General features: G+C 40.2%; 1 protein-coding gene across 3 annotated transcripts in view; it reads left to right on the top strand.

Annotated features, from left to right (window-relative positions):
• The window catches only part of LOC115217185 (CCA tRNA nucleotidyltransferase 1, mitochondrial), a 73,485-nt gene that overhangs the window by 10,982 nt on the left and 41,765 nt on the right, over positions 1-20,738 (top strand). For all 3 annotated transcript variants that reach the window (XM_029786817.2, XM_036507521.1, XM_029786816.2), the window contains exons 2-3: positions 4,545-4,893; positions 16,378-16,507. In XM_029786817.2, the coding sequence (XP_029642677.1) occupies positions 4,612-4,893; positions 16,378-16,507 (412 nt within the window). In that variant the 5' untranslated portion in view covers positions 4,545-4,611. The remainder of the gene's footprint in view (positions 1-4,544; positions 4,894-16,377; positions 16,508-20,738) is intronic.

Genomic DNA, 20,738 nt, shown 5'->3' with positions numbered 1-20,738 from the left:
GGAGAGAATTTGCTTAGATGAGATGCAGTTCGGTTTTGTGCCAGGTAGAAGCACCACTGATGCTATATTCCTGGTCCGACAACTGCAGCTAAAGATAAACCCCTCTACATAGCTTTTGTGGACTTGGAGAAAGCCTTTGACAGGGTTCCCCGTTCCCTTATCTGGTGGTCGATGCGGAAACTGGAGATTGACGAATGGCTAATAAGGGCTGTACAGGCTCTATACAGAGAGGCTGTCAGCAAGTTTAGGATTGGCAACGAATATAGTGAAGAATTCCGGGTAGAAGTAGGTGTACACCAGGGCTCAGCCCTCAGTCCCCTTTTATTCATCATAGTCCTCCAGGCAATAACAGAGGAATTCAAAACAGGTTGCCCCTGGGAGCTCCTCTATGCTGATGACCTGGCCTTCATAGCAGAATCACTACCGGAACTAAAAAAGAAATTTCGGGTGTGGAAACAAGGGTTAGAATCAAAGGGCCTTAGAGTAAATGTAGCGAAGACCAAAGTTATAGTATGCAGAAAGGCGAACTCAGCACACACCCCATCAGGCAGGTGGCCCTGCTCGAGCTGTGGGAAAGGTGTAGGTAGAAACTCCATAAGATGCACCCAGTGTAAGCTATGGACGCATAAGAGGTGCAGCAACATCAAAGGCAAATTAACTGATAAGATAGCTTTCATGTACGGCAGATGCACAGGGACAATAGACACCACAAATACTCAGAAAACAGATTCCATCACACTCCAGGGGGAGAAACTAGAAGTAGTTGATAGTTTCCGCTACCTGGGTGACCAAGTTAGTAGTGGGGGTGGATGCTCAGAGAGTATCACCACTAGAATACAAATAGCCTGGGCAAAGTTTAGAAAACTCCTACCCCTACTGGCGACAAAGGGTCTCTCACTCAGAGTGAAAGGTAGATTGTATGATGCATGTGTGCGAACTGCCATGCTTCACGGCAGTGAAACATGGGGCGTGACTTCAGAGGACATGCGTAGACTTGAAAGAAATGAAGCTAGCATGATCCGCTGGGTGTGTAATGTCTGTGAATGCACGACAGAGTGTTAGCACCCTGAGAGAAATGCTAGACATAAGAAGCATCAGATGCGGTGTGCAAGAGCGAAGCTTGCGATGGTATGGTCATGTGTGAAGAAGTGCCACTCCCGAACAGTTGAAGGAATCAGGGGGAGAGGTAGACCCATGAAGACATGGGATGAGGTAGTCAAGCATGACCTCAGAGCGTTGGGCCTCACTGAGGCAATGGCGAAGGACCGAGATCTCTGGAGATGTGCTGTGACTACTAAGACCCGGGATGCTTCCAGCACCAGTTCCGCATAGCCTCTGCCCATTCAAAGTACCTTGGATCTCGGAACATCTCGCTATGCTTGAGGAGACCTGTTGAGTCAAGTGCATGTACATGAACATCGAACCAAATATCAATGGAAACAGTAGTTGTGATACCTGTGCCGGTGGCACATAAAAAGCACCATCCGAACGTGGCCATTGCCAGTGCCGCCCCGACTGGCTTCTGTGCCGGTGGCACATAAAAAGCACCATCCGAACGTGGCCGATGCCAGCCCCGCCTCGACTGGCTTCTGTGCCGGTGGCACATAAAAAGCACCATCCGAACGTGGCCGATGCCAGCACCGCCTCGACTGGCACCTGTGCAGGTGGCACGTAAAAAGCACCCACTACACTCGCGGAGTGGTTGGCGTTAGGAAGGGCATCCAGCTGTAGAAACACTGCCAGATCAGACTGGAGCCTGGAGCAGCCCCTGGCTCCCCAGACCCCGGTCGAACCGTCCAATCCGTGCTAGCACGGAAAACGGACGTTAAACGATGATGATGATGAAAGCCATATAAATTAAAAACGTTTGATTATCATCATTGAACATCTAGCTTTCATGCTGGTGTGGGTTGAATGGTTTGACAGAGTCTGACAAGATGAGGAACTGCATCATGCACCATGCTAAAGTAGACATTGTGTCTACTTTGACATGGTTTCTAGAGCTAGATTTGCCAACCACTTTACAGAGTGGACTGGATGTTTTATTCACAGCACCAACACAAGTAATCCTTGCCTCATATCTTGCAAGTTTTCTCTCCCTCTCTCTCTACCAAATTTTTATTACTTCTGTTACATTAGTGTCACATGTAGTGTTACACAGTAAACATATAGAAGGGGACGGGGAGAGAAATGACAATCATATCAGCTTTTAAATATGTACAAAATCATTCAAGCTGTAGATTTAAAAAAAATTAAATGTCACTATAAAGTAAATAAGGATGTAGAAGATGTAAAAGAATTGTGACTCCTGTTGTTACACTTGCATCAAATTTTGTGTTACTTAGCAAACATATAGAAGGTGGAATAAAGATACAATAAATGCATAAGTTTTTAAATGTTTATAACATTGTTTAATCTATATTTTAAATTAAATTCCTCAATGAAATAAATAAATATGAACAGTGAAAATTTTAATTAATTTATGTGACACGTAACTGTGCCGGTGGCACGTAAAAAGCACCATCCAAACGTGGCCGATACCAGCACCGCCTTGACTGGCTTCCGTGCCAGTGACACATAAATAGCACCAACCGATCATGGCCGTTGCCAGCCTCGCCTGGCCCCTGTGCCGGTGGAATGTAAAAAGCACCCACTACACTCATGGAATGGTTGGCGTTAGGAAGGGCATCCAGCTGTAGAAACACTGCCAGATCAGACTGGAGCCTGGTGCAGCCTCCTGGCTTCCCAGACCCCAGCCGAACCGTCCAACCCATGCTAGCATGGAAAACGGACGTTAAACGATGATGATGATGACTAAATTTTGTTTCTTTTAATCTTTTTTCTCTTGATGTCTTTTTTGCATATATGGTTTCTTAATTAAAAACAAGACCAAAGTATATCTGATGTTCAAGAGAAAATCCACTGAAATGAAACCTATTGCTAAGGGCAAACAGAAGAGAGGGAGTGGATGATGATCCCAAATGGAGAGATGAAGGAATTGTAAGAAAGAGGGAGGAAGGGAGGAATATTGCAGGGAACAGGGGGAGAGGGAAGGAATTAATGAGAGGGTTGAGAAAAAAGGAAGAGAAGGGGTTGGGAAGGGCAGATTAGTGATTGCTAATACATAAATCGAAATCAAAATCAAATTCGATGACTGGCATCCATGCTAGTGGAGCACTAAGAGCACCATCCGAACATGATTGTTGCCAGAGCAGCTGACTAGCTTCCATGCCGGTAGCACATAAAAAGCACCATTTGAGCGTGATTGTTACCAACGTCGCCTTACTGGCACGTGAAAAAATATTTGAGCGAGGTCGTTGCCAATGCCACTGGACTGGCTCCTGTGCAGGTGGCACATAAAAATCACCATTTGAGCATGGCCGTTACCAGTACCACCTGACTGGTGCTGGTGGCACGTAAAAGCACCCATTACATTCTTGGAGTGGTTGGCATTAGGAAGGGTATCCAGCTGTAGAAACTCTGCCAGATCAGATTGGAGCCTGGTGCAACCATTTGGTTTGCCAGTCTTCAGTCAAATCATCCAGTCCATGCCAGCATGGAAAGCAGACATTAAACGATGATGATAATGATGATGATGAAATCAATACCGCAACGTTTCACACCCTTCCACAGTTACATCAGTTACTTATTACTCTATTTCAGTTAGCTTTTCAGAATAATAGTATTATTAGCATTAGATAACACATCTATTTTGGTGTAAAACCACTTATGAAAGACATATCATTTCACCTATCATTGAAAGCAGTTCTCTATCATGGCCTTGGCTACAGTAAGTAAAAGAAACTATAGAGCATAGCTGAACATGCAGAACATTTGATCCAAACATTATCACATTGCTCCAGTCCACTCAGCTAGCAAAATTGAGTAGTACCTGTATTTCAAAAGACAAGCCTTGTCGCATTTTGTGTCATGCTGAATCTCCCCCAGAACTACATTAAGGGTACATATATCTGTGAGGTGCTCAGCCACTTGCGTATTAATTTCATAAGCTGGCTGTTCCATTGATTAGATCAACTGGAACCCTTGTCATCATAACCAATACAGTACCAGTTATATACTGTCCCTTATTAACAAGGATCCTGTTAGGTATATCACATGGAACACAGTCTCTTCCCCGAACGCATTAACTATCCTTCACACTCTATATTAACTGCATCAGTTTCACTTTTTCCACCACTCTTCTGATCTGAGCAATGGTCATTTTTCAGTCTTGCAGAGGTGAGATGGCCGAGTGAATATAGTATTAGACAAACAACAGCTCTTATATTACAAGTTCAGATCAAATCCAGGCATTCCATATTTCATTGATTATATTTCAAGGCAAAACACTTGAGAATGATGTTTGTGATAGACTGTGAGTTCTTAAAAGTTCTGAGACAAGGGAAAGCAGTTACCTGTTATGCCACATCATTAATTTAGAACCAAACCCTTGATTTTCTGACATTATAAAAAGGCAACAAAATCAAGCTATGATATGTGTGAACATTATTTTCAATACAAAATTATTTCTTTTTTTTCAATAGGTTTTTCAAAAATATAATTCAGGACATACCTATTAGAAAAAAAACAAAGCAAGAGAAGAAAGCAAAGATGACAGAACTACTATCAAAAATAGATTCTCCTGAATTTCATGCTTTATTTACTCCCCAACTGGAAATACTTATCAAAGTGTTTAAAAAACACAACCATATGCTCAGGATTACTGGTGGAGCAGTACGAGATCTTTTAATGGGGATAGGGCCAACTGACATTGACTTTGCTACAACAGCCAGCCCTGAAGAAATGAAGATAATATTTACTGAAGAAGGTATCCGAATGATTAACCTGAATGGTGAAAAGCATAAAACTGTCACTGTAAGAATTAATGACAAGGTAAGGCATTATTCACATAACCTGTTATTAAACTTAACTTGTTTTTCCACTTCTTTAATCTGTTAATGTTTGTCTATTTTCTGATTTGAAAGGATTTAATCTTCGTCCAGTCTAGATAAATTTCATTAAAGGATAAAGTCTTTTTCATTCAATCATTCGTTTTACATCTATTTTTTCATTCTCGCATGGGTTAAACAAATATATATATATAAATGATGATGATATATATTAATGACATTGGATGAGGTGGTGAAATATGATCTTCAGATGTTGAATGTCACAGAGGCAATGACAAGTGACTGAGACTTTTGGCAATTTTCTGTGCTTGAGAAGACAATTATGATTTCACTTAGCTTGATATGTCTTCTCAAGCTAAGTGAAATCATAATTGTGCCCAGTACCAGTGACACATGAAAGGCACCTGTGCCAGAAACATGCAAAAGACACCCATACCAGTGACATGTACAAGGCACTTGTGCCCGTGGCACATAAAAAGCACCTGTGCCAGTGACATGTAAAAGACACCCATACCAGTGACATGTACAAGGCACTTGTGCCAGTGGCACATAAAAAGCACCTGTGCCAGTGACATGTAAAAGACAACCTGTACACTCTATGGAGTGGTTGGCATTAGGAAGGGCATCCAGAAACCAAGCCAAAACAGACAGGAGCTTGGTGCAGCTCTCCGGCTTGCCAATTCCAGTCAAACCATCTAACCCATGCCAGCATGAAAAACAGACACTAAATGATGATGATGATGATGATAAATATATATATACATACACTCACATATACACTGAACTGTGAAAGAAACGCGAGACGTGTGACTGTGAGATATGTTTTTATTTCATTATGTCAGAGATAAATTTTGATAAATCTGATAAAGTCAATTTCTTGGATGCACTTTGACCACAATCTGTGGGTTGTTGTCATGTGTTCTGGTAGTGGGCGGATCCAGCACATCGAGATTATAGGGCGTGACATGTTCCATACCGCGTATGCCCTCCCTAAGTGTTCAAAGAGGCTATATACCATTGGTACATGGAGTGCATGAGGCAGTTCGCAAAAGCCATTGGCACCTGCGCTTACACCTTGAGGAAAGCAACCTCCAGTTAACACAAGTTGTTGACCTTGGGACCACCTGGTTCAGCCGTCTCTGGATTTCATCCCACTGGTGTTCAATTGGGTTTAAATCCAGGTTGAGAGCTGGCCACAACATGATTCTGATGTTGTGCTGACACAGGAAGTCCATGGTCACCCTGGCCATGTGGGAGGGAGCATTGTCCTGCTGGAACACATAGCTATGGTGACACACAAAGAAGGGAACAATGTGAGGTCTTAGAAACTGGTCTACGAAGCGTTGCGCTGTGATGCCATTCCCTCTGCCTGCACTAACATTTTGGAACACATGGGGCTCAATTCTCTGATTCAGGCCTATAGCACCCCAAACCATGATGCTTTGGCCACCCCATGCATCTCTCCATGACACATGCATCTCTAGCATTCACTCCACCTATGTCACACTCTCACTCTGCCATCTGAGATGGAAATGCAGCACTGGCTCTCATCAAAGAAACTATCGACCTTCATTGTTGATGCCACCAATATCGGTGCTGTGTAGCCCACTGTAGTCATGCCTGATGGTGGCAGGTGGTGAGGACAGGCCCTCGAGCAGGACAACAGCAAGTTGTTGGCAGCCACTCGACATCATACTGTGTTGTCACTGATGGGTTGCTGTCCAGTGCCAATGGTCTCACAAGCTGTCATGCTGGCCAGTCTGAAGTGATCACAGCGGTGTTGCAGGTGGATAAAGTGGTCCTGCCTGGGCATTGTCACCCAGTGATGCCCTCTGCAGGCACAGTCTACAGTGCTGCTGGTGTTGGTGTATCATTGTATCAGGCAATAGATGGTGCTGACATGGACATTGTAAGCTTTCATAACAACCAGGGCATGCTGTCCTGCTTGCAATCAGCCAATAGCTTGTTCTCTCTGCACTGCTGACAACCGGGTCATACCTGATGTGTCCAAATTATTAATGCCAGACACATACTTCAAGTTAATTTTTATACCCATAACCTCCACAAGATGCACGTGCATGTCAGTTTCCATGACAATTGTTTGTGACTGCCACTCACGGTATTCAAAGCAGCTGCATTTTGGCATCTCATTTCAGGAAAAAAGTTGAAAGGTTACCTGCAATTTAGGTCTCAGCCATAAACCAGCATGTCTTGCAATATTTACACTTACATCCTCAAAATAAATTTTTAGAATTTACCATATAAAAATGACATTTGAAAAAAAACGCGTTTCTTTTGCGGTTCAGTGTATGTGTATGTATATATAGGCACAGGCATGGCTGTGTGGTAAGAAGCTTGCTTCCCAACCACATGGTTCCAAGTTCAGTTCCACTGCGTGGCGTTTTGAGTATGTGTCTTCTACTAAAGCTTCAGGCCAACCAAAGCCTTGTGAGTGGATTTGGTAGACAAACTGAAAAGAAGTCCATCGTATATGTCTGTGTGTGCGTGTGTGTCTGTGAGTGCATGTGTGTCTGTGTGTGTGTGTGTCTGTGTGTTTGCCCCCTACCACCATTTGACACACCTGTAACTTAACAGTTTGGCAAAAAATCCCAGTAGAATAAGTATGAGGCTTAAATAAAATAAGGCCTGGGGTTGACTTGATCAACTAAAACCCTTCAAGGCAGTGCCCCAGCATGGCCACAGTCAAATGACTGAAACAAGTAAAAGAGAAAAGACATATTTATATATATATATATTATTGATGCATTGTATTATAGCTGGATACCTTTCCTGTCACTAACTTTTAATTGTTTTTCAAGTAAGAGATTTTTTACTCCACACATCTATGGATGCATGAAACAAGTAGACAAGTTATTGACAGGAGAAATGATACAGCACCACTCACAGCAACTGTCCTAACACACAGATGTAAACAAATAGACACATACATATATATATATATATATAGCTTGCTGAGTGCCACAGACTGAGTCTGTGGATGGTGCAAAGTCCCTTCCAGACCTAGAGTTACGTGGTGGTGGAATAGTGCAGTAGACAAAGCCATTAGTGCAAAGAGACGGGCCTGGAAAGCCTGGAGGGATGGGGGTAGCAAGGAACTGTACCAGGTAGCCAAAAGGGAGGCTGGCCGGCAGATATACATAGCCAAAGATGTAGCAGAAAAGAAGAAGTTTGCCAATGTCCAGCGACGTGAGGACCAAAGAGCTGAGGTATTTCGGATTGCCAGACAGTGTGTGAGAGAAAATAGTGATGTTACAGAAGAGAAATGTGTCCGCATGGAGGATGGGGCACTTGCTTTTACTGTTGGTGAAAAGAAAGAGGCTTGGAGAAGCCATTATGAAAGACTGCTGAATGAGGAGAATGAATGGGAGGAGGAGAGCCTGCCAAATGTTGACCCAGTAGAGGGACCAGCTACCCGAATAGACAGCTCCCTTGTAGTTAAGGCAATTAAGGATATGAAACCAGGTAAAGCCCCCGGCCCATCAGGAATCACTGCTGAGATGCTTAAAACAGCTGGCTATGTGGGCTATGGCCTAGTCACCCGCATTGTAAACCAGGTAGTTCATAATGGAGTCATACCCAATGACTGGCGTAGCAGCACCATAGTCAACTGCTACAAGGGTAAGGGTGATGCTCTAGATAGAAATAACTACAGGGGTATTAAACTGTTGGATCAGGTGATGAAGGTCACAGAGAGGGTCATAACCCATCTCATTAGGGAGAGAATTTGCTTAGATGAGATGCAGTTCGGTTTTTTGCCGGGTAGAAGCACTTCTGATGCTATATTCCTGGTCCGACAACTGCAGGAGAAGTACCTAGCTAAAGATAAACCCCTCTACATAGCTTTTGTGGACTTGGAGAAAGCCTTTGACAGGGTTCCCCGTTCCCTTATCTGGTGGTCAATGCGGAAACTGGAGATTGATGAATGGCTAATAAGGGCTGTACAGGCTCTATACAGAGAGGCTGTCAGCAAGGTTAGGATTGGCAACGAATATAGTGAAGAATTCCGGGTAGAAGTAGGTGTACACCAAGGCTCAGCCCTCAGTCCCCTTTTATTCATCATAGTCCTCCAGGCAATAACAGAGGAATTCAAAACAGGATGCCCCTGGGAGCTCCTCTATGCTGATGACCTGGCTCTCATAGCAGAATCACTACCGGAACTAGAAAAGAGATTTCCGGTGTGGAAGCAAGGGTTAGAATCAAAGGGCCTTAGAGTAAATGTAGCAAAGACCAAAGTAAGCAGAAAGGCGAACTCAGCACACACACCCTCGGGCAGGTGGCTCTGCTCGATCTGTAGGAAAGGTGTAGGTAGAAACTCCATAAGATGCACCCAATGTAAGCTATGGACGCATAAGAGGTGCAGCAACATTAAAGGGAAATTAACTGATAAGATAGCTTTTATGTGCGGCAGATGCACAGGGACAATAGACACCACAGACACTCAGAAAACAGATTCCATCACACTCCAAGGGGAGAAACTAGAAGTAGTTGATAGCTTCCGCTACCTGGGTGACCAAGTTAGTAGTGGAGGTGGATGCTCAGAGAGTATCACCACTAGAATACGAATAGCCTGGGCAAAGTTCAGAAAGCTCCTACCCCTACTGGCGACAAAGGGTCTCTCGCTCAGAGTGAAAGGTAGATTGTATGATGCATGTGTGCGAACTGCCATGCTTCACGGTAGTGAAACATGGGCTGTGACTGTAGAGGACATGCGTAGACTTGAAAGAAATGAAGCTAGCATGATCCGCTGGATGTGTAATGTCAGTGTGCACGCACGACAGAGTGTAAGCACCCTGAGAGAAATGCTGGATATAAGAAGCATCAGATGTGGTGTGCAAGAGCGACGCTTGCGATGGTATGGTCATGTACTGCGGATGGATGAGGAGAGATGTGTGAAGAAGTGCCACTCCCAAACAGTTGAAGGAATCAGGGGGAGAGGTAGACCCAGGAAGACATGGAATGAGGTAGTCAAGCATGACCTCAGAGCGTTGGGCCTCACTGAGATATGCTCTAGAGATATGCTGTAACTGCAAAGACCCGGGCTGCTTCCTGCACCAGTTCTGCATAGCCCCTGCCCATTCAAAGTACCCTGGATCCCAGAACATCCCGCTGTGCTTGAGGAGACCTGTTGAGTCAAGTACATGAACATCGAAATAAATATCAATGGAAATAGTAGTTGTGATATCTGTGCCGGTGGCACATAAAAAGCACCATCCGAACGTGGCTGTAGCCAGCGCCGACTCGACTGGCTTCTGTGCCAGTGGCACATAAAAAGCACCATCCGAACGTGGCCGATGCCAGCGCCGACTCGACTGGCTTCTGTGCCAGTGGCACATAAAAAGCACCACCCGAACGTTGTCGTTGCCGCCTTGGCTGGGCTTCCGTGCCGCTGGCACGTTAAAAGCTCCAACCGATCGTGGCCGATGCCGGACCCCCCTCCCCTGGCACCTGTGCAGGTGGCACGTAAAAAGCACCCACTACACTCGCGGAGTGGTTGGCGTTAGGAAAAGCATCCAGCCATAGAAACTCTGCCAGATCAGACTGGAGCCTGGAGCAGCCCCTGGCTTCCCAGACCCTGGCCGAACCATCCAACCCGTGCTAGCACGGAAAACGGACGTTAAACGATGATGATGATGATGATGATGATATATACATAAATATATATATAAATATATATATATATATATATATATATATATATATATATATATATATATGCATTCATATGTACAATGGGCTTCTTTCAGTTTCTGACTAACAAATTCACTCACAAGCATTTGATCAACCTAAGGCCAAAGAAAGTTACTTGCTCAAGGTACTGTGCAGTAGGACTGAACCCAAAACCACATGGTGGGAAGTGAATTTCTGAACCACATTGCCTTGCTTGCACCACTAATCTAGACAAATGGTGTTGAGTAGGCAGTAAAATTTCTAGCAGACTAATTCTTCACTATTTGCACTTTAATAAAAATCTTGGTTTAAGGGCCAGCATTGCAACCCCTTCCCACTAATTCTCTCTTATACCCAAACTCAATAGAACTGATCAATCACCAATTAGTGGATATCTTTGGCCACAAAATGACCAATAATTGACTCCTTATCTCTCCATTAGGTTAAGGCAGCTAATTTGTCACTTAGCTGTTGGGCATCGTACAACTTATAAGTCTCCAATCAGTTCTATATTTCTAATATTGATATCTATTCATTTTCTTTACCAACTCACCTCCTTCCTTCCTTCTACCCCCCCCCCATCCACCACCATTCTCAGTAATGATTCTTCATTAGACCTGGAGAAAAAATCTATTTTCTTCTAATTCTTTCTTGATCTTATCTCATATCACAGGACTGGCAATCTCTGATTGATTGTTTAACATATAGGTGCAGGTATGGCTATGTGATAAGAAGTTTGCTTCCCTATCACATGATTCTGGGTTTAGTCCTACTGTACAGCACCTTGAGCAAGTGTCTTCTACTATTGTGAGTGGATATCAGAAATGGAAATTGAAAGAACCCTGTTGTAAATATATATTAATATAAACAGCACCCTCGGTTACAATTAGTGACAATTATGAGTGTGTGTGTGTATCTTTGTATTTGTGTTTGTCCCCTACTACTGTTTGACAACCAGTGTTGGCATGTTTATGTCCCCATAACTTAGTGGTTTGGTAAAAGTGACCTGTAGAATAAGTACTTGGCTTTAAAAAAAATAAATCCTGGAGTCAATTCATTCAACTAAAAATTCTTCAAAGCAGTGCCCCAATATGGCCACAGTCTAATGACTGAAACAAGTAAAAGATACATGTTACAGAATTGGTTAGCTGTCAGTTTTCAGTTGAGTGTTATTTCCAGCTGGTCAAGCCACCACATTAATAGCTCCAGGGTTGATAGAGTGTGTATCAGAGAGAGCCCCAACTGTACTTGCTGCAACAAAGCAGCAGTGTATCAGAAAACTAGTGATTCAAGATGTGAGGGACAGATGGAGTCTGCACAGAGAAACAATTTGACAGTCTATTTGTTGAAAGATGGCTGTGTGGTTAAGAAGTTTGTTTCCCAACCACATAGTTTTGGATTCAGTACCACTGTGTGGAAAATTGGACAGGTGTAGCCATCTTTGTTGAGTCAATGCTTAAAAAAGATTGCTTTAGAGAGAAAAAGAGAGAGGAGTTGAATGAAAGTAAGAGTTACTTTTACAACTTACAGTTTGACGATAGTGGAATGACTCTCACTCTTTTCATTGCTTCAGAAGAATCGTGAGTAAGCTGTTTCCTTCCAAGGTATCACAGGAGCATGAACAAGTTGACTTGAAGTAGCAGATTGTATGAGAAGTCAGGTTAAGCTGTGTAGTAGGAAGAGCATTGATTGATCCAATGGATGCTGAAATAATTATTATCTTAACACAAAGCTATCATTGTGGAAGGTAGGGCACTAGTTGATACCATCAGTTCTAGTACTTGATTGGTACTTTAATTTATCAACATCGGAGAGATGAAACGCAAAGTTGATCCCAGCAGGATTTTTATACAGAAAGTAAAGAGTTGAAAAAAAGTACTTTAATGATATCTACCAGCTCACGGGACTTGAATACAAAGATAAAAAATAGCCTGGGTTTAGAGTAAGAAAGGGATCAATGACATTTGGATTGTCAGTGTGTCAGTGACGGATACAAGTATGAGAAGGTTGTAAGTGATGCAGTTTGGAATGGCAAAGAATTCAGCATATGCCATCCACATCAGTGTAGGTGGTGTATGTGAGTTAAGAAGGTTTTTATGTATTAAAGTCATTAAGGATGATAAGTTTAGAGAAAGTAGAGAGTAAATAGATGTCCTCAATGCATGATGAGCAGAAAAAAGCAAACTTGCACTTCATCAGTTATGATGATGAGGGTTCCAGTTGATCTGATCGACAAAGCAGACTGCTTGTGAAATTAATGTGCAAGTAACTGAGCACTCCACCGACATGCATACCTGTAAGATAGCTCTCGGGGAGATATTAAGCATGATACAGAATGTGATAAGGATGGCTCTTTGAAATACAGGTACTACTCATTTTTGCTAACTGAGTGGACTGAAGCAATGTGAAATAAAGTGTCTTGCTCAAGGACATAATGCACTGGCAGGAATCGAACTCATGAGCCAAATGCCCCAAAAGATGTGCAAAAAAGGTTTACCGAGTTACTGGATGTCTTGCAAACATAATATTTTTGAGTCAAGTTGGATTATAAATGTGTAGGCTGGAGAATAGAGATAGGTTAGAGGTAGGAATTGAGAAATGTGTGTCTCAGAGAAGATTAAGTTTTGTGGCTTACATGTATGTTAATTGGAGATGATGGTTCAAGTTTGGATTGATGTGCATAGGTGTTGATGTATCAGATTGGCCCCTTTCCTGTATTTTAGTGGGTGACTGGGAAAAGAAAACTTTGTTGGTACTATCTTTTAAATTATGTCAGTTCATATAAACCAATAGTAAATCAATGGTGAAAGGCGGACCCTTTGGAATTCTGTCTCCACAAAGAGGAAGTCATGGGATTATATACCATGATAGACAACCTCCCTAGATGTTACTTATGCGATTAGCCTTTTGTCCTATAGAGTATGCCTTGATATCATATCTTATCTACTATTAATTTATTCATTATTTCCTCAGGTATATTTACCATCAGAGATACCCAGCATTACCCAGGTATCAAATAAATAGAAACATATTTGTCAAATTAAAATGATTTAACTCATATGGTAGTTATTTTGGGGATTGCACATTCAGAAAGCTTCTCATGGTTTATATAATTCTTTGATAATTATAAATACAATAAACTTTCAGTAGTATTTCTTGAGATATGTTGATGGTTCTTCAGTTTTTGTTTGTTCTTTTGCTTTGCATTCTTTTGTTTCTTTTTTTTTTGTTACATCTCTGCTCTCAGTGCCACCTAGTTGCTGATCATCCCCCTCCCTCTTCACGACCTTAAGTGAAATGAACTTTTAGCAAATTTGGCGGGTGTGACATTTCTATGAAGTGCAACTCTCATGTTGGTAGAAAGACAAAGTTTTCTCTAGTCTTCAAACATAAATTTCTTTGAGGTGTGCTCCGAATTTCACTAGTAGGTGTACTTTTGGGATGACTGACAGTGTTTGATTGAAATTGCCTGAGAGCAAGATTGTGTGACTCCACCTATGATGTTCATGTCAACTCTGAGATCTTTTAAGGTGCAATCAAGAACCTCAGATGCAAGTCCTTTAGACAATATGCTCTCATCATATACTGTCAGATTGGCTTACTTCAGAACCTCTGCTTGTCCAGATTCTTTGTAAATATTGATTACAAATTTTGGCACAGGGCCAGCAATTTCAGGGGAGTGGGTAAATCAATTACATTCACCCCAATGCTCAACTGGTACTTATTTTACTGACCCTGAAATGATGAAAGGCAAAGTCGACCTTGGCAGAATTTCAACTCAGAATGTAAAGACAGATAAAATGCTGCTAAACTTTGCCTGGCATGCTAATGATTCTGCTAGCTTGCTGCCTGATCCTTTGTAAATATTGCATACAAGACTGTTATTGTGTGCAATGTTGAGTGACAGTTTCAAAGCAGAACCAGCAGTCCTGGCCCTGTGAGTAAAGTTGCAGCAATTTCAAATGAGGCCACTGCTTGAGTGAATGAAATTTTGTTAAAATTTGATTGACCAAAGGTTTTACCTGTTCCATCATAAGTATCAAGGAAAATAATTTCTCCCATACCAGATGTCACCAATTGTTTTTTATGTATCAAACCAAGATTAATTCATTTTGGTAGACCTACTTTTCCCGTTGTTGAATGTTATAGCTGGTTACCTGAAGAAACTCTCAACTGAGATTTGTGACTGCGGTGCTTCTGGAGGTGATGGTTTACCCTGATCAAAATCCTTACCAACCATAGAATATAGGGTATTTTCAATGAAAATCTATGTATATGATTGAGGTTAAATCTAGATGTTTTTTTTAACTCTTGTGCTTAACAAAGTATGTTTTTTATCATGTTGTACTCTTGATTATGCCAAAGTTGCTGAAAATTGGATGATGAACAGGCATAAAAATGATAACAAAGGAACTTTCCTCTTGCTTCCAAGCTACACAAAACTACAGTTTTTTTTCAAGACACTGTTCCTGTTTGCATTGTCTCTGGCAAGCTTTATGGTTTGTTACACAGGTATATCAAACAACTGTTTTGAGGTCCTGGAACGAGAGTGAACCATGATATTTTTAGCACAAGTATCAAATATTCCATCAGTATGTGTAACAATACCATGAGCTAATTTATATTGCACACAAAATATACAAAGAATGTAAATAATGATTTCAAATTTTGGTAAAGGCCAGCAATTTGGGGGGAGGGGTAAGTTGATTACATTGACCCAAGTGCACAACTGGTACTTATTTCATTGATCCTGAAAAGATGAAAGATAAAGTCAACCATGACAGAATTTAAACTCAGAACATGCCACTAAGCATTTAACCTGACATGCTAACCATTCTACTAGCTTGCAGCCTTATAAAGAGTATATATTGGAACACAATCATTATGAAGAATTCCTCTTTAAAAGAAATCACATTTCAGAAAGTTAGTTTGTGGTTCCAAATACCATGACAGATAGAAAATATATTTCCTGTTTCATGTTTAAATCATTAGGCTTGTAAAATATTCAAACATTAAATAAGTTAACAGTTTGGTTTGCAGAATATGAATCCTGAATATTTTAGAAACAGAGACAAATTTAGTGAGAGACAATGAAAGAATAAATTACTTTCTGCTCCCATGGTATTTGAGACCATGTATTAACTTTACAAAGATATTACTTTTGAACATGAAAATTTGATGACAACAGCTTTCAATATGTGTTTGTGTATGTGTGTGTGAGAGAGTGTGGGAGATTATTGAAAGACCAATAGAGAAAGAAAAACCACATTTTGATGTGACAAACTGCCATTTCTGTGCTTTGCACTATCACTCCTACTCCATGACAGTTTGCAGCCTCTCTACGATTTTTCACTTTTCTTGACTTATCCCTATTTTTCCCTAAGGGGACCTCAAACTTGGGATGTTTTGCTCATACATAATTCTGGATTGCATCTGGATCTCCCTCAAAATTTGATAAAGATTTGTTGGGAAATGATGATGTTGTTTCAAGACAAACAGACATTGATGCTTATAGATATAGATTATTAGCCATATTTCAATGCTAAATAATTAATATTTATTACATTTATTCTTCCCTAGTTGGATTTGTGAGCTTTTAGAGTTGAAAAAAAAAACCCAGCTATTGTTTTGTTTTCCATCCCATATTTATCGATATATGCACAGATGTATCATGTGCATGGATGCATGTACATGTGTGCATGTAAATATTAGATGTAAATGTCAGTGAGAATAAACTAATCAATAACATTTATAACAATTTATATTTCATGGTTTATAGGAAAACTTTGAAATTTCTACACTTCGAACAGATTCAGCAATTGTCAAGGGAGCTGCTACACAAGAACTTGATTCGTATTGGCAGCAAGATGCTAACAAAAGAGATCTCACCATAAATGCAATGTTTCTCGGTAAAGTATAAAACCAATTATTTCTTTTGTCACATTATTTGAAGGTTTGTATAGTTGTACTTTCATGGAAAGATGAAAAGCAAAGCTGACTTTGGTAGAAATTGAACTCAGTGGCAAAGGTTTGAATATAAGACCAGATAACATATCTTCCCTGGCCACTGGTCTCTCTGTCTTTGTTTCTCTTCCCTAATAGTGGTTTCTGATTTAGACACAAAGCCTGCAATACTGAGGGGAGGGGATTGATTGATTACATCGATCCAGTAACTGACTGGTTACTTTGGTTTATAGACTCCCAATGGGGTTGTAGCATGAGTTATGACAAGACTTGATGTCAGTGTATATACATTTATTGCTACATTTTATACAAAGCTTCATGAAATACAGACAGTGCCAAATTATATGCACATCATATTCACAGGTGTTGAAAATCATTACGGATAATTAATGGTTAAACTGATCTTCATATTGCTGCAAAAATGTATGGCATTGATTCATCCTCATCTCTGAGATGATATGGAACTGTGAAAATAACTATTAGGAAAATCCACCCACATTGATGCTGATGATACAGATGTACAAGGCAAGCATTTCGGAGGCAGGGTGCATCAGTTGATACCATCAACTCTAGTACTTGACTGGTACTTTAATTTATCAACATTGGAGGGATGAAAAGCAAAGTTGATCCCGGCAGGATTTTTATCCAAAAAGTAAAGTGTTAAAAAACAATACTTTAATAATTCTGCCAGTTCACAGAACTTGAATGCAAAGATATAAATAGCCTAGGTTTAGAGTAAAAAGGGGTCAATGATATTTGGATTGTCAGTGTGTCAGTGAAAGATACATGTATGAGAAGGCTGTAAATGAAAGTTGTATGAAGCTGTGAAAACAACTTTGAGAAAGAAACTAACCGGAGCACCATAATGAGCGGGGTTCAAATTCTCTCTGGCTAATCATGCCAAAAAAGAGCTGTTTATAACACTATTACTGAAAGAACTGTCTAGAAATTATCATATAAATAGTTAACCTTGATTGGTTGAAATTGGGTTCTGCACACATAATAAACTCATGATACACTTGCGATAGAAATAAAATTGAAGTCAAACACCTTAGGGTGAAAGGTAAAGTTGACCTTGATGCAATTTGAACTTGGAAGAAAGTAACAGAAGAAATACTGCAATGCCTTTAACAATCCTCCCAGCTTGAGTAATATCAACTAAATCAACCATCATCATTTTATGTCAGGTATTTATTTTATCATACAGTTGACCCGACCCTTGCAGTATTTGAACTCATAACTGTGAAAGATAAACTCAATGCTGCATAACATTTAGTCCAGCATGTAACCAACAAATGTAGATTTATCACAAAAAATTCTCTGCTTTCTTTAACAAATGAATATTTATAGAAATCAGCATGTTTACTTTGATTCTGATCACTCTAAAATTATGGTTCTAATTGGTTATTAATTATACATTTGAACTAAGATTCATTTCCTAAAATTAGTATTGACACAAGGATCACTCACACTGTGCAGTACCATGATCAAGAGTCTTCTACAATACCTTCAGGCCTTGTGAGTGAATTTGGAAAATGGAAACTGAAAGAAACCTGTCATATTTGTGTGTGTGTGTGTGCACATGTGCATACATGTGTGTTTGTGTTAGTCTATATCTGCGTTTTATAAAAGTTGTTAGCTATGGACAGTGTTAACTTCATGCCTTCAAACAGGTGAAATAAAAAAATCTCTTTACTAGAAAATCAAATAACAGTCAGTGACAAGACGGACATCCAGTTGTAATACTATATCTCAATTATATATTCCTCTAACCCATGCTAGAGTGAAAAATTAATGTAAAGCAAATGAAAGTGTTGATCTAAACCTGTTTGAAATAAACAGCTTTTACTCTGTTATGAATTGTTCTTCAACTAATGATACTAAACCCTTGAGATTTATTCTAATGCCAGTTCTAACTAGTGCTGCTACTATTACTGAGACTGCCATCACTTTTAATATTCATTATCATCATCATCATCATCATTTAACATCCATTGTCCATACTGGCATGGGTTGGATGGTTTGACCAGAGGTGGTAAGCTGAGGGGCTGCACCAGACTCCAGTCTGATTTGGCATGGCTTCCACAGCAGGATGCCCTTCTTAACACCAACCACTCCAAGAGTGTAATGGGTGCTTTTATGTGCCACCGACATCAGCCACATTGCCTCCATGCTTTTTACAAGCCACCATCACAAGTGCCAGTTTCATGACACTAGCATCGGCCACATTTCTTCCATGAGGCCAAATTTTGGGACAAGGCCAGTAGTTTTGGTGGAGAGACTAAGTTGATTAAATCAAACACAGAGCTCAACTAGTACTTATTTTATCGACCCTGAAAGGATAAAAGGCAAAATCAACCTTGGCAGAATTTGAACTCAGAACATTGAGACGAACAAAATGCTGCTTCACATTTTTCCCCAGTATGCTAACGATTCTGCCAGCTCACTATCTTCATCACTACTAATATTAATACTACTGCTACTTTTCTTCCCATCACTACTACTACTATGATCTCATGTTCTTTTTCCTCTCTCCTTATTTTCCTATTGTTCATCCTTGTTTTCCTATTGTTCTCCTTCTTATTGTGCATAGACAGTCCAAGGAATTCCAGTTTCAATATATGTCTCTCTAATCCTAGATAAAGCATATTTACTTGCCAAAAATATTTGGAAGATTATCTTGTTTTCTTACAGAACTAGGAAATGGTTATTTTCTATCATCTGGATGTGTAACTTGAGTCAAAATTGACTCTGGCATGTGTGCATACATGCATGTGTGTGCACATTTGTGTATATGTGTGTGAGTTTCTCACTACAATATCTTTCTAAACTGTCTTTCAGTCCTATTTCTATTTTTCATTAGTCTTATCTACAGACATAACCAATAGAAAAAAATGTAAATTTACTGAGTTTGTAGTTTTATCATTGATAAATAAACAACACTGTTAATTATCCCATGTTAATTAACATAATAGTTAATGATTTCCATGTTGATAAACAATTTCATAAGAAGCGTTACAGCTCTAATTAAAATTCATGAACCACTTAATGGTTATTATTAACAAAAACATCCAGTAATTGTTTTATTGATTAATATTTTAGTTACTTTTCAAGCTGTCCACCATAATCTTGCAGAAATATTGGTGTCTGGGATATTGCTTTAAAATGGCTTCATTCCTTCTTTTTTTTTTCTCCCCCCCACCTCGCTTGAAAAGAAAATCATAAGCCATCATAAAGTATACTTGCTTTGTCAGACTTCTAATAAGTTGAACCTGAAGATATATTGTTGGAAGAAATCTGTGCTATTTTAAATGTATTGCCATTTAACATATATAATTTTTTCTTGAAGTCTGTCTTTCAGTTATTTTACACTCTTAACACTATTTTTTGATGATTGCTTAGTCCCACCATAATTTATGTGAAGGTCTGGTGCCATGTAAAATGCACTCATGCCAGTGTCACATAGTATACACTTGTGCCAGTACCACATACTATACACTTGTGCTGGTGTCACGTAAAATAACATTTATACCAGTGTTTCTTTTATTTTACCACCTAATACATTTTTACAATATTACCACCTAATACATTTATACCAGTAAAATACATTTATACCAGTGTCACTCATGTTGGTGCCATGTGAAATGCACTCATGCTGGTGCCACATATAAACCACCCAGCACACTCAGTAAAGTGGTTGACTTTAGGAAGGGCATCCAGCCATTGTAACCAAGCTAAAACAGATGATTAGAGTCTGGACAAGTTTCCAGCTGGCCAGCTCCGTGTCAAACTATCCAACCCATGTCAGCATGGAAAACACATGTTAAACAATGATGATGATGATGATGACAATGATGGTATCATTTTCAAATAGCTTCTGACTTCATTAATTTTTGTCTTGTCATCTTCTTTTCAAAGAGACATTCAAGACAACTAATTCTATCCTTCTGTTGTACTTTAACCTCTCATTGCCTGGCATAAAACCTCCTTCAATGCTACACCCCCACCCTCAGTTTTGTGAGTTACTTGGTAACCTTATTTGTGTCAATACAATATAAAAGCACTCAGTACACTCTATTAAATGGTTGGCATTAAAAAGAGCATGGAGTCCTCTGGCTCCTGTCAAATTGTCCAACCCATGCCAGCATGGAAAACAAACATTAGATGGCAGCAGCT

The sequence above is a fragment of the Octopus sinensis genome, linkage group LG11, assembly GCF_006345805.1.
Source record: "Octopus sinensis linkage group LG11, ASM634580v1, whole genome shotgun sequence".
Lineage (NCBI taxonomy): Eukaryota > Metazoa > Mollusca > Cephalopoda > Octopoda > Octopodidae > Octopus > Octopus sinensis.
This window is presented reverse-complemented; position numbering and strand designations above follow the sequence as displayed.